The sequence below is a fragment of the Plasmodium inui genome (assembly GCF_000524495.1).
Source record: "Plasmodium inui San Antonio 1 unplaced genomic scaffold supercont1.94, whole genome shotgun sequence".
Taxonomy (NCBI): Eukaryota; Apicomplexa; class Aconoidasida; order Haemosporida; family Plasmodiidae; genus Plasmodium; species Plasmodium inui.
Window position 1 is genome coordinate 1 of NW_008481928.1, and position 14,369 is coordinate 14,369.

At 43.4% G+C, this 14,369-nt stretch overlaps 5 protein-coding genes across 5 annotated transcripts; all 5 read right to left on the reverse strand.

Moving 5' to 3' along the window:
• Positions 1–3,721: 3,721 nt before the first annotated feature.
• Positions 3,722–5,221, reverse strand: C922_05544 (hypothetical protein; the record flags this gene model as incomplete). Its single annotated transcript, XM_008821115.1, has 1 exon — positions 3,722–5,221. One exon carries the CDS (start codon positions 5,219–5,221, stop codon positions 3,722–3,724), a length of 1,500 nt encoding a protein of 499 aa, XP_008819337.1.
• A 2,292-nt stretch (positions 5,222–7,513) lies between these two features.
• Positions 7,514–8,042, reverse strand: C922_05545 (hypothetical protein; the record flags this gene model as incomplete). The annotated part of the gene is made up of 2 exons (XM_008821116.1): positions 7,514–7,812; positions 7,940–8,042. 2 exons carry the CDS (start codon positions 8,040–8,042, stop codon positions 7,514–7,516), a joined length of 402 nt encoding a protein of 133 aa, XP_008819338.1.
• A 1,530-nt stretch (positions 8,043–9,572) lies between these two features.
• C922_05546 (hypothetical protein) lies at positions 9,573–10,261 on the reverse strand (the record flags this gene model as incomplete). Its single annotated transcript, XM_008821117.1, has 2 exons — positions 9,573–9,665; positions 10,124–10,261. 2 exons carry the CDS (start codon positions 10,259–10,261, stop codon positions 9,573–9,575), a joined length of 231 nt encoding a protein of 76 aa, XP_008819339.1.
• Positions 10,262–11,559: 1,298 nt separating this feature from the next.
• C922_05547 (hypothetical protein) lies at positions 11,560–11,763 on the reverse strand (the record flags this gene model as incomplete). Its single annotated transcript, XM_008821118.1, has 1 exon — positions 11,560–11,763. The coding sequence occupies one exon, from the start codon at positions 11,761–11,763 to the stop codon at positions 11,560–11,562; it is 204 nt and encodes a 67-aa protein (XP_008819340.1).
• Positions 11,764–11,986: 223 nt separating this feature from the next.
• Positions 11,987–14,143, reverse strand: C922_05548 (hypothetical protein; the record flags this gene model as incomplete). The annotated part of the gene is made up of 2 exons (XM_008821119.1): positions 11,987–12,415; positions 13,953–14,143. Coding segments are annotated over 2 exons (620 nt in total), but the record flags the coding sequence as incomplete, so codon positions are not given.
• Positions 14,144–14,369: the final 226 nt, after the last annotated feature.

Genomic DNA, 14,369 nt, shown 5'->3' on the forward strand with positions numbered 1-14,369 from the left:
CAGATAAATTCCGCAGGTACCATATTTCTCCTACGGGAGACTTAAACCAATCACTATATATTGCTTCCCCTTTCCCTTGTAACACAAGCATCTAAAAGGCGTCTGTATTAACACTTGTACTATAGTATAATACAGTGCATATTTTTCTAAAATCTAAAACCTCACAAATAATTCAGAATAATCTAACATTATTGTAATCCTTTCAATACGGAGATATCAGGAGTTCATTCCTAAATTGAGCTCCTTACCCGTTCCTTATGACTCCTATTCAATTATAAAGAATTAAGATAAACAATAACAGAAAACAAACCTAGATATTGTTGAAAAAGCCAGGAAGTTGCGCATCACTAATGAACTTGAAGATATTTAATTCTTAATATAGAAGACAACATCCCCCGAAGGTTATAGCACAATTGCTCGATATATATGATTACTATGTAAAATATCTAGAGGTGAAAATCAAAAAAAGCAGAGATCATTCCTCGTTCCCATAATGAGGAATAGTAGTCCTCAACAAGGAGGAGGGTTATATGACAAGAAGACACCTATATATAAATGAAGATTAATATTTCCTCTCCCATTGTCTTTAAAATTCAGGACCATATAGAGGGGACTTTTCGGCAACTCACATATTCTGATATGCAGGTAACAGTACCATCAAGAATTGTTAAATATGATATCAAACCGGACCCCTTAAGGACCAAATCAGGGAGGCATAGGATGCCAAGGGGGCTATATTATAGAAGATATAGATATTAGTGTCTCTAATGGAAGCGTTGGGGAATAATATAGAGAACAGTGATGGAGGTGATATCCAAAGAATAAGCTCTGAACCCTGAACACCATACTAAGACGACTTGATTCACAATATATAGAGTGTACAACTTAGGTTAATTCTAATATTCTAAAATAGGGGGGTCCTAATCACATCCCAAAGGGGGTTAACCAGTGCCTTCCAAGATGGACTACCTAGGTAACCCCCTTACCCAAGGAATGAGGAGATGGGGTGGGAAACCTTGTTCACAAAATCATCCTGGGTCCAACAAAATTTATCAGGAGTGATTTAGTTCTGATTACAATCCTTCTCTTATAACTGATATTAGACGACTCACAACAGTTTCTAGTGGGTGTTCATCCTGTAAGATGACTTCCTATGTCAAAGGGGGGAAGACACCCACATTTTCTCAATTCAACCCTCCTTTACTTGACTTAACTAATCCAATAAAGAAAAAATGCCATTTTTGGAAATCAAAAACTAGTCGACTTAATTGCATAATAGAGCTGATTGGTTGAAGGACGATGATGTAGGACGATGTCATCTGTTACCAGACGAAGATTCACCTCTTACTATCACCTAATCATTCTTCTGATGGACAACTTCCATTCCATGGTGGAAGGATTGGACAATGCAAAAGGGATAACTCTAACTTCTAACTTACAATACTCTATTTCATGGGAGTCACTGACTCAGTGTGAAATCACTCATCCTTCCCATGGTAATTTAGGTTATGCGAAGATTAATCCACTCCATACTCCTCCTCCTATAATATAGGACGATGTCATGACTAAATTAAATTTCTTTACCTAACAAAAATATTACATGGACAACCCTATTCACACGTATATTATAGGTGTCTAATGATTATTCAATCACCCTAAACCCGAATTTCGAAACTTTCCGAAGATTCATTCAACCACTAGGCTAATACGACCACCTAAACTAAAGTGTCCAAGGGGGGGGAAAAAATCGATGATCAAACAACTCCCCATTGATAGACTAATCACTCCACTATAAAAATGGGGAGTTCCAATTGACTCTTCCTAACATCCTTAATAGAGTGATACTATCCTTATCTCTAAAGGTAGTGTCTATGGGAACAACGTTGTTAGGGTACAAAGTCCGTTGGTAGGCTACTTACTTCCTCTATATAATGTTATGTTACATTTCTCCTTCCAACTTACAAAATAGTCACTAAAATACAATCCTTCGACGGTTCAACCTAAATCCGGGGTCGATCCAACTTTCCGAGAAATCCCAACTTCCTCCTATAGACTAATACATGGCTGTTCCAGGAACCCACCATGATACTGATACAGGGGGGGTGTAACGATATATTGATTACTTTAACTTGGACAGGGACGACTCCTCATGGATAACTCACCACCACGATGATGCTAATAATGAACGATGAAAACATGAAACACCTCTAACAAATGATTAAATTGTTGTTCTAGATGACTCACTATATGGAGGTGCTCCTATAATCTAATTATCAGACAATCTCCCCTTGGCGGGACCTGGTTGACCGAACAGAGGAGGATGAACACATCTTCCAGGGTTTGTGTCCCTCTTTTTTCGATACAACAAAGAACAACAAATCGATAAGCCAGCGACTCTTCTAAGTCAGAACTGGCACCGCTCCTGGTTCTTTATTGGTCACTCTCCTGGTACCATTCCTTATAAAGAAAGAAGATCCTAGCAGACCTCATGTCAGAGGAGGTTCATTCGATATCCTGACCAATTAATCAGTCCTTTCTTGAAAAAGGCGCTTCTTTACATATAATTATGTTGATAAAATGCAGACATCAACTATCCATCCTGGGGGAATGTAATTCATCTAGCAACCATACAGTCGATGCTTCACTAATAATTAACCAACAGAAGGACTAATAAGAAGTGACAAATTAAGAATATTAACAGAATGTAAACTGCTCCTTGACACAGTTGAAGACAAAACCTACTGTTCGGAGAATAAATAACATATAGAGGAAGGGTAAGATAACATGGGACAAAACAACTTAGTGAAGCGAGGTGCAAGGATAAGCCCAAACTAAAGATTGTGGACGAAGGTATCAAGTTTTCTTGGGGAGAGGGGTCATATTAATATGTTTCATTTCCCAAAAGTAAACCCAGACCCATAAACCCTAAAACTAATCCCTAAGCCATAAACACTCAAGCTGAAACCCTAAACCCTTAGCCCTAAAACATAAGCCCTAACCCCTAGAACTGAACGCTGAACCCTGAACAATAGAACTAAGCTGTGGACCATAAACACTGAAGGTTAAACCCTAAACCTCAACCTCTAAACCCTGAACACTTAACCCTACACCCTGAACCCTAAACCGGAAACCCTGAACCCTAAATCCTTAACGCTAAACTCCAACCCCTAAACCTTGAATCTTAAACTCTAAACTCTAGAACCTCAACCACATACGAGAACCCTAAAGCCTGAACCCTGTACCCTTAGACCTAAAACCTTAATCCTAAACCTAAACCTGGAACACTAAACCCAGAAAATCGAACCCGAAACCCAGGAAGCATAAGCCCTAAAGACTAACCCCCGAATCGAAAACCCTAAGCCTGGAAACATGAATCCTGAACTCTAGACCCTGGACGCCGAACTCGCCACTCGGCACCCCAAAGCCTAAACCTCAACCCCCTGAACCCTCGACCCCGAATCCCGAACGCTAAAACTAAACCTCGACCTTAATCTCTAAATCGCCATTGGTGGTGGGGCATCCGTCGTTCCTTAACAGTAACAAACATAACCTAAACGCTAAAACCAAATGATAACCTCCTGACTCCTAAACCTCATTTAATTCGGAACTCCTCCACTCGGTCCCTCGGCTGGCTGACTTCATAAGCATCTGCGGCCCCTGAGTTGTCAACTTAACCCATTCCTGATTAATCCTAATGCCTCATCTCCTAAGGAGAAGTCACTCACAACACTTTATACGATATTCGTCCTCCTGGTCTGAGTCCTTGTCCTCCAAGATTTGGCCCCTTCCTCCCATAAATTCTCCATAAACCATACGAACCTATGGCTCCTAGAATTACTGTCCCAAAAAATCCTCCCAGAATCCCCCCCATACTGCCCCTCATACCTGAATCAGCGGCACCCTCAGATTTTCGAATGGAACTCTCAGATATTCCTCCCGGTTCTGATTGCTTGACTACGTCCCCCTGACTCATCTCCTGAGGCATGTTCCCATGTCTGCTTGCCCCCGACGGGCTTGGTTGTTCTGGGGGTCCAGGAATCTGAGCTGTCTCTCCCTGATGAGGATCTACTCCATGTTCCTGATCTGAGCCCCCACTTGAGGCGAGGGAGATGTCTATTGCTTTGTGAGTTCCGTTATTTGCGTGCACCTGCTCCTCTTCTCGTCCCTGACTGGCGGGCTCTTCGGGAGACTGTTCTAACAGGACTAACACCTGCGTGTCGCCTGCTGTTGGGAGTAGCCCGTTGGTCTGCTGGGACGTGACCATAGAATTATCCGCCTTAGACGTTTCGGTGTTGGCTTTGGGAGTTGGGGCATGGGGAAGAGGTTGGTAATAACTATACTGCGTTACTGTTATTCTCTTCGCTGGGTTGTCCGAGCTCGGGATTTCCGACGAACATTTCAACATTCCTGCGTCTATTTGACAATACGAAGTCCTCTGTTTGGTCGCTTGGTTGGGGGGTCTCTTGAACCAATAATTCAGATTGTATGGACCACATTGTGGACATACCTTCATCAGTGCTTCTACTACGGATAATAATAGCGCGAATCTTGCTTCTGGACAATTGGACTGGATTTGGTTAAAGCCGCACTTCTTCCCTGCCGGATACTGAAGGCCCCTGGTGTTGTCTTCATTCCAGCTGTTCCAATCTCCTATGCTTATTCTCATCTCATTTACCACCCTGCCGCAAACTCCTGGATACTTTCCTGAAGAGTCTTCTTCACTTCCTCCTACTCTTAACAAGCCCAGGACGATACAGGCCAGTACTCCTATAAAACTCTGCCCTGTTGGTGTGGTTATGATATCTTTTGCCACTTGATGGTTTCTTCCTAATGCATTAGACCAATCTGCCTCATCCCAGATATTCAATTGGTTAGCATGTCCATTGCCAACTTGCTTCGCCTGAGTTATCATTTCCTCAAAGATCTTTGCAAGGAAGGTTTTCCAGCTAGTGCTGTTATAGCCTTCCTGTCCATCAACGGACTTCTGTGACCAACTGCTCTTAATGTTCTGCCATACCTCTGTCCCCCTGGTTCCGAGCCCTAATGTCAACCAATTCGCTAAACCGGCCCATCTGGTGTCTTTTGGGCTTTTAGGAAGGGCTCCTGTGCAGAATCCTCCTATGCTATTAGAATCCTGGCACCAAGCGGCGCTCCAGGGACTAATCCCCTTCAGCTCGTTCCTCAAGCCTCCCCTATGAATTGTCCAAAGTCCTCCGTCCATCTTAGTCCCTGTCGATTCCGGGTCTTTTTGAACCTCTTGTTCGATCTCTGAGGTTCTCGATGACGACCCCGTTTAAGTACCTGATCCTAGTTGTTGATTTTTCTATTCTTTCTAATTCAATCTGTCCCTTACAGAGCTTCGTCTGTGCTGACTGGCTCAAGGGCGAATACCCTTAGTCGTCCTTCGATCTCTTGGAACGGGACTCGTTCCACGCTTACCCCCTCTATTCAAATTATCTCCCTCCTTCTTCTCTCTTCGGACTCACCTCCCCTGTTCTTTGGCTGGGCCCTCGGCAGATTCCGTGTGGTGGCCTCCTCTCTTATGTGGACTTGTGCCCCTTCGTCCTGCATTGTTATTTGAGAATTTGGAGGTCCTCTCCCTTCCTAAACATCCCCCTCCTTCCCCCCTCCATGGCCGCTGGTTCCCGCTGTCCTGTGTCATCCATCCTCCATACCACTTCGCTCTTATCTTCTGACATTTCTCCTGGCTTCAGGTGTGCCTCCTTATTTGAGGAGCTGAGACTCTGGCTTGTTGCCTTTCTTGGTCCTCCCTTCTGAAATCATCCCTTTCTCCCCCCGGTTGGGGGGGCTGTGGATTCGTCTCTGTCCCTCCCTCTGGGGGGCCCGTTCTAAGTTGTTTCACCCTCCATATTGTTCAGGGATTCCCTCCTTTGCTCCTTCTATCTCCCCTCCTCCGTTAACGGTTCTTCTCTTGTCCTGCTCGACCTCCGATCTCGCTGCTCTCTCTTGTCTCTGGTTTGGTGCCCCTATTTCTTCTCAATAACTATCCCCTGGCCTTGGAGCGAGATTCGGTAGCCCTCGTAACTTTGTGTCTTAGTCCATCTTGTCTCTTCCTGGGTTTATCGTGTGCCTCGGGAGACTCCGACTGATCCTATCGGACATTGGCTCCCTTCTCGATTTCTCAGTTGAGAAAACTTTGGATTTTTCCCATTAACCTTAGTCACCCTGATACTTCGGGGGTGCTGGATTCTTAGCTTTCTGTAGTCCCGATCCTATTAAATACCTGATAAATATTCCCTGACATCTTTCGCTATGTATTTAATCCTAACGGCCCCCTTTGCGATCTCCTCCTGAGTTTGTGACTTGTCCACTTCAAGCAAATTTTATTCTGACTCCTTTCCTAGTGATACCCTCCTCATGACTGTGGGGCGTCCGCTTACTCTGGTTCTCAAACATATCTGGAAACCTACCTCTACCTTAACTCTAAAGCCGCCACTTTTCCTTTGTGACTGCCTTCCCCTGTGGTCTTGATTGTACCTTTTGCTCCTCTTCTGGCCTGTTATTACGCCTCTCGGCGGGGTTGAAGCAGAACTCACCTCTCCTTTTCGTCACCGCTTTCCGCGTCTGGTACCGGTTTACCCCTCCTGTTACGCTTCTAACCACCTGCTCCTCCCCCCGGGATCTTTGACTCTTCCTTCTAATCTGCTGTTCACCACCTGGGTCCTCTGCTTCCTCTGTGCCAGGTTTTCTGCTGGCCTTTTTTTGCCTGATTCTTTGTCCTCTTCGTGAGAGTTGCCCACCTCCCGCTATTTCTCAGCACGGCCTCGGACTTGTCTTCGTTTCTCCTTTGTTTTGGGCTGTCAGATTTGGCTGACCACTCTGTAGCCCTCATGGGCTGCTTGGACGGTAATAATTCTACAAGCCCTCTTCTCACACTTGGCGCTTAGAGAGGGGCGTAATTGCTCCTTACTTTTATCGGTGCCGAAATCCGCCCTGTTCAATTTCCTCACTCTAAAAAACCCCTCAGCTGCTAGGTGTTGTTCTCTTGTCCTGGTGAAGCTGAATTTTCTCGTCCTCTTTTCACGGCTTAGATAGTACCCTTATACTCCTGCTCATACCCTCGCCTCCTGAGATTCCTGGCTTCTCCTTTGTAGGGGGTCTCTTCTCCCTGAGGTCCGCCCATATTTGCTTGTGCGCCTTGACCCATACACGCTCTGTCTTGATACATCCTTCTTTCCTCACTTGTCGTTTGGGGGTGCTCTCTGCTCGGGTTAGATCTGCTTGTTCCGTGCCTCCCAACTACATCCCTTGGTTCGTGGGGCCGTACTACCCTCACTCGTCAGCTTCGTTCACGTTCCGATCAGTTTCAACTAGAACTGATGACGCTAAACCTCGATTCCTAACGAATACTTAATATAGGAGTCAACGCTGTTTTTAGGAACCTTCTGTTATTGGATCTTCTGTTCCTGCAGGAGTCGCGATACGGCACCAACTGTCCCTCTTCGTTTGTCATATTCGCGGCTGCAGTCTGGGGATTATGAGACTTGTGGGTTTAGGCCTCCGTTAGTTTCCTATGTCCATACTTAAAAATGGACGCGTATGAGACTTCTAACGTATATTGGCTCCTGTAGGCTCCTGTTGAGTCGACACGGACAGTGTCCTGAATCCTGCGTTTGTCTAGTGACGTTGTTCTTGTTATCTCTCTCTTGGGTCGTCTTTTGTGTTCCCCTCCTAATCTCCCTACTTTTTTGTCTCCTTGGATCTCGTTATTTTTTTGCCTCTTCAATACAGCCAGACTGAAGGCTGCTCGGGTTATTACATCCTTCGAATACTCCATCTGCTTTGACGGCCCTTCTGGGGGGGCTGATCTCTAAATAATTCTTTGATTCTTGCTGTTTCCTTTGCTCCCTTTTTCTGCCTACTGGGACTCGCCCTTCTTGGGTCCTTGGCACGGGGCTAAGATCTCTACACTTCCTACCCTCGGGGGGACCCGTAGGCTCGATTTTGGATATTGATCTCTTTTGGTAGTTCAAGTCGTTGTGGGCATTTAGTTGTTGATCCTTGTTGTCATTTTTATTCATCGTCCGCGGTCCTAGGCGACGGGGGCCTCGGTTGAATCCCCTGTCTTTCGTTGCTGGCTGTTGGGGGGTGTTCATACACACTGGATACTCGGAAGGTCCTACAATTGGTGAACGTGGGGTAGAGAGTCTTACTTGTCCTTTGTTGACCTGCCCCTCACTCTATATCCTTACCGCTTAGCCGCCCTTCCATCCTCTCTCCCTGGATTCTTGTCCTTAATGTGTTCTAGACTGGTCCCTTGCTGGGGTGAGTCTTACGCTTTGGGTCGTTTTTGCTTTAACTACTCCCTAACTTGGCACACTGTTTGCTTTCCTCCCTACTCCAACCAGCTCCGTGGCCTCCTGGCTAAATTATTCTCTGTCACTTAGGTTTGTGAGCCTTATCTGCTCTGTTGCCTGCTATTTATCGACACCTCGAGTCTATTCTGTTTTTGGCCTTAGTTCTTGCGGGGGTTCCTTTACAGTGGCTCTCATTTTGATTTTGTGTTTGAGCCTTACGGGGATGGTTTGGGCTGCCAGATTTGCTGCAGGACCTGATTTTCTCCTGTTCCTTTCTAACCTTAAGTGCCCCAAATTAGTGATACCTCCAGACACCCTGAACCCATTACTTCAGTTGCGCGTCTGAGAGGTTATCCTCTGACTCCTCTGCCTACTGCTGAAGATTTGTTTACTCTTGTTTCAGTTACCTATTTTCGTTCTTGTGGTCCCTGTTGCTTGTTCTCTTACCCCGGGCTCCACTTTATAATACAAGTTGTTTCTGCTGGGGGGACATGTCTATAGATATTCCTGATTTTTACTTAATCTTTAAAGCATTCTAATTTACACCCCTGGTGAATCATTCTTGAACTTATCCTTAAAGATATTTCACCTTAATGCTATGTTCTAATTTTTGCCTCAGTTCTTCCCGATTCTTTGGGACATGCTCGATTTTTGTTGTTTTTCTGTTGTTGGCTCATTCGCCAGCGACTCTCATCTGCCTTGGCTTGTGGTTCGGGCGTTTTCTATATTTCCCTAAACTTACTCAAAAGAATAATCTTTACGGTCTTCATCATCTGGAATGAGTTAAGGTGTCTGATGGCTGGGCCACCTCCTGGATGAGATGTATCTTATCGACGGTAGGAGGTATTCCTTTTACAGGGGGTTTACACTAATTCGTTCCAGGATCTTTTAATCAGCTTCAGTCACAAGGCGTTGTGTTTGCTGAGCTTAGAAGGGGGTAGAGAAGACTCTTTTCCTACGCATTGCCCTATTTCCTCGGTGATTTTCTCACATTGCCAGACCTTCTAATCGTAGATAATAGATTGAGTTGGTTGTCCTGGGCGTTCTAACCCTCGGTCCTTTTTTTTGGGTTGGGGTTGCAGAGTTTTTGTGTTTATTTGAATTCGTCTCTCAATTGTTGATTTAAAACAGTTCGTGTCCCTACTTCCCTTTGGGGGCGCCAGATAAGAAAAATCCTTCTACTGCTCTGATAATTTGTTCCAGAGGTTTCATTACCTCCTTCCTGGTTTGGATTAGTGGTAGCTGTCTTTGCTTTCAGTAATTAATCTGTATTTTAGCCGTATTTTTCGCGAAATCATTTCCTCTGTCTTTATTATTTTCCTCCTTATTTTGCACCCTTATCCTCTTCTGGGTGGGGCTGTGTGTTTTGCTTGGACAAAAAGGTTTTTTGCTTGAGATTTTGATTCAACTTGTTATTCCTCCTCTGGACTCCTGTCTATGAGCTTTTTCCTGAGAACCAGACATTATTCTAGCTCATACTATGTCCGTTGCCCTGGCCCTTTTTCTAATCATTTTGAACGCTTAATTCTTCGACTATTTCTTCAGTTCCTACTCCTTTTAGCTACTTCTGTCTATTCCTGTTGGAATCTGAAGATCTGATTTGTAAACGTGAAATATGACCGATCTTCCTCCTCTGGGAGAAGACCTTATCCGGAGCTCCTCTGTTTTTGTGTCTCAGCCCCCTCCTCTCCTCTTTATCATGCTCCCTCACTCTCTGATTTAGAGCCCCCCATTGACTTCGGACTCATGAGTTTTATCATTGCTTCACTCTTTGGCCTCAGGTATCATAGTCCTTATTCCGATACTTTGTTTTTCTGGGAGTTGCTGCTTGTTGATGATTTGGATCTTTCATGGTATCCCCCTGGATTTTGTCTCTGATGACTCAGGATATTTTCTTTGTCCCTGTTTAGTTTCTTTCTACTCGTGTTATATATTGAATCCATTTTTTTCTTCGAGTTAATTTAATCTTCTGGTCACTTCCTTATCAAACTAGGAATAAGTGCGTCATTCGAAAAAACTGTACGCCTAGTATTCTTCAGTTCATACCTTCTCAGAGTTCCTCCTGTTTGTTTTTTCGGATTTCTCCTTTTGATTACGATTCTTGTTCTCTGCTCACCTTCTCTTTCTTATTGCTTGATACACGGACTCTTCTTTTACTGTCTATTTAAGATTGTTGTCTCTTTGACTTGGGTTTAAGCCGCTTGTATTTGTTATATCTTTTTAATCTGTCAGACGTGTTTACCTCTGTGGTGGGTGGCGTTGTCGATTGTCTTGTTTGACGAGACGTTTGATGAGTTGCATTTGAGTCATGACTATTATCTTAACTTTTGCCTTTTTCGTTTTGTCTAGACTCTTCTCACTTCTCCTTTTTTTAGATTAGAGGCTCCTCTTCTGGAGGTTCCCTTGCTTAGGTAGATTTAAACCTCCAGATGTCTATGTATACGGGGGAAACTTATGGGGAAAGACTTTCTGCTATGAGATTTCAGTAGACCCCTGATATATATATATTTATCTAATCCTCTGAAGGCGACTTGTAATGTCTTCTTGTACTCATCCTTTAAACACGTTCATTGATTTATAAAGACATCAAGGCCCTTTTTCTCGTGTTGGGATCGTGTCTCAATTTTTTATTTGCTCGTTCTTTCTCTTTATTTCGCTTCAATCACGCGCTCGTTTCGGATCAATTATTGATACTCTTGAGTTGTAGTTTGCTGTTGCTGGCTTATCTATGTTCATACATTTCTCTCCTTTGGTGAGCCTCTAGGTTTTCTGCTTCCGCTTCTCTCCTTTCGGTGTTTCTCGGGAAGTTTTGTTAACTTATTCCTTGTAGTACTTCTGAGGTGGAGTATCTTGTGCATAGGCTAGATCTCTCGTTGCTACCTCCCTTGAAATGTCTTCGGATAGCTTCCTCTTCTTCTTCCTAGGGTGCCCTTGCTCCGGGTTGGATGTAGCTCGGGGTTAGGGGTCCACCACTGGATTCTACTGATTGGGGAGTTTTCTCGGGGGATTGATGTTCTTGGGCTGCGCTTGGCAGCTTCCCGATATAAGTTAATTCTCCTGCCGGCTGGCCGGATTTGTCCATCTATTACGTGGGCTATAATGATTTAACTTACATTCTTCATTGCCTATTATATTGTTGGGGTCCTATCTTTATAGGTCAAACTTCCCTGTCCTGTGTTAACATGTTTCTTCTTTGCCATAACACTCTCAAGACTTCATGTCTTTTTGGGTACGGTTATTCTTAGACTGCTGTTCTGTTTTGGTAGTATAGATTTGCCCTAAAATCTGCATTCAGCGTGTAGTGTTCCTGACTTGTCTGTTGATTAAGCCAGATATTTTCCCTTCGATCCCTGACTATCACTTCTGTGCCGTTATGGGTTGTTCTTGCGATTCCTATGACATCCTCAGGATTGTTTTTGGGATTGGTTCCACGTCCTATTCTCATTGGTATATAGGAGATCATTGCATCCTCATTAAACTAGTATAAAGATCTCGCACCAACCAGCTGTTTAAACGCCTCTTGACTACTCCGGCTTTGGACTTGTTTCTACTGATTTGTCCACTTTTCCCCCAGGGGGATAGGTCCAGTTGCTGGGCTTTTGTTATGAGATGTCCCTTCATTCTTAGGCGGGTGTAATAAAATGCGTAGGCCATATTTTAATGTTAAGTCATTCTTTTGATTCTTTTTTGCTTCTTCTTGGCTTCTGATTGTGTTCCCGGGGTTTCCTCCTCTTGTTTCTATACTTTCCGAGCTGGTAGTTGGAAGACTTGGTGTTTTGCCTTCCTACTTCTCTCCAGCATCTTATCTGCTCTTGGGTACTCTTTTCTTGCAGCTGAACTCGTCGCTCATCAGAATCGGTCATCTCCTTCTGAAAGCCGTTTTTTGTTATAATGTTATCGACTGCGCCTATGATCTGGATGTCATAAGTGGCAATACTTCCTGTTTCGGATGAGAATTTACTTGAAATCTTGATTCTATGTATGCGATGTATTGCAACTTGAATATTGCTTAGAGTTTCTTTCTCAATAGACGTGGTTGTTGCTTGTTGTTTCTTTGGGGGCCAGCTGCTGATCCGTTGTTCTGTTTTCCTGGGGTTCTGAACGGAGGGGGGCAGATCATATTTTGCTTAACAGGTGTAGGCTCCCTTCCTGGGGAAGGCCTGCTGATTTATCTTGGGTTCCTCAAGGTTTTGATTCTAAGTACCTAATACTTGTCCAGGGGGGCAGTATATGTCTCTGCCTTTTCTGCGATTTTTCCTGTTTGGCTGTTTTATGGGGGGGATTGCACTCTCGTTGGGGGGTCTCGATAGTCCATCGAGAGTTTTAAGCGTCTTGTTGGTTTTTTCCTGGGTGACTTAGATCCCCACTGTTCTGGTTCGTTTTACTTTCCGTGGAGAGTGTCTGGCCTGAAATTCTCAGACCTCCTTACGATATTACTTTTCGGGGGGTTTCTTTTTCCCTCTCTTGGTAGGTGTAAACGGGTCAATTCCCCCCCGGCTTTGGGTTTCCGCTTCGCATTATTCCCCTGGTCGTTCGCTTCAGTTTGGGAGGGATTTCTCCGCCATGCCCTTCTGCTCTGTCCTGTCCCGTGGGTATCTAGGCGCGCCCTTATCTTCCCTTTTTGACTTCTTCTTTCGTCTTCAGGATCCTCTTCCGAATAACATTGGGATTTGGCCAGGCGTTGTAGCGATGTACGGCAGTCATCGGTACTTCTCCATCTGCTCCTTCTATGTGTAGTCGCCTCGTAATACACTATTCATGCCCTCCCTGTTTTCGGTACCAACAATAAATGGACAGTAGTGTGTATAATTATTAATGTACTCTTAACTCGATATTATTTCGTCCCTGCTCATGAGAGTTAATTCGCACCGGAGATAGAGTGATGTTTATATTGCTTTGCCTAAGGGTCAAATTTTGCTAATAAGATGTGACTTATAATTTATCGGTTGACCATTCGGTATTCCATATAAGAAGGAGTCCTATATCTTTCCATTTCTCCTGGACAGTTCGGGAGTTGTTTTAGAGTTGTATATACTTCTAATCTTTCGATAGTCACATATTCGACACTTCTAATATTATAACGAAAAACTTTTATGTACTAGCTCCTGGGGCTTCCTGGTTTCTGATTTTACTTAAATTATCTGCTTGCGCCAATTATGAAGATACTAAATACGCATTATAGAAATTACATCACCTTTTCCTTCTGTTAATTGGTAATTTACTAGGTTTCAATATTGGACTTGGCTCCGTATTACTTATCTGTCATTATTCGCTTGTTCCCCCTCATATTTGGTTTAGTTTGCACCTTGCTTATCTTCTGGGTAGTTCATTAAGGTTAAGACTTTTATTTTTATTACCTGTTTTGGATTTTCTCTTATACATAATAATTCTTAACCAGCTTCTTTATTCTTCCGTACCCTCGGTTTCCATTATATTTAATAGTATCTTATATTATGCGTACAATGCCTACCTGGTAGTTGCATATTCCTTCTAATCAGACAAGCTGGTGGGGAGTATAAATTTTCCTGGTTATTGTTGTTTGAGTTCCTCTATTTGTATTATAATATGGAGAATGTTTTCGCTGGATATCATTTTCCTTTAGGTTGCTTGTATTTCTCGCCTAATGCTTAATACTATATAGTTTAATTCATAGTTTTCCTGATCATTGTTATTATAACGTGGAGTTCCCACCTCTGTAGGACCTAATTCTCGGGGACAGCCTACAGTTTTGGATGTTGCTCCAATTAATAACCAATCGTTAAGATCACAAATAATATAACATATCTTCAGTTTTTTCTTATAGATGTGATAATCATCCTTCTGTTCTTAAATTGCATTCATGGATATCTAGCAGTTATAGAATAAATATATTTATCACAAGCCCTTAATATAGTATAAGATTAGACAAAAGAATTATACAGACTAGTTAACATATAAGGTGAAGTGACTGCTGTACACTGGCTGTAAAAACTATTTAACTATTAGGACTTCTGTCCTTAAGTTGGGCCCTCATGCTTCTGTTTAATTATATTTTGAAAACGTAACATATTC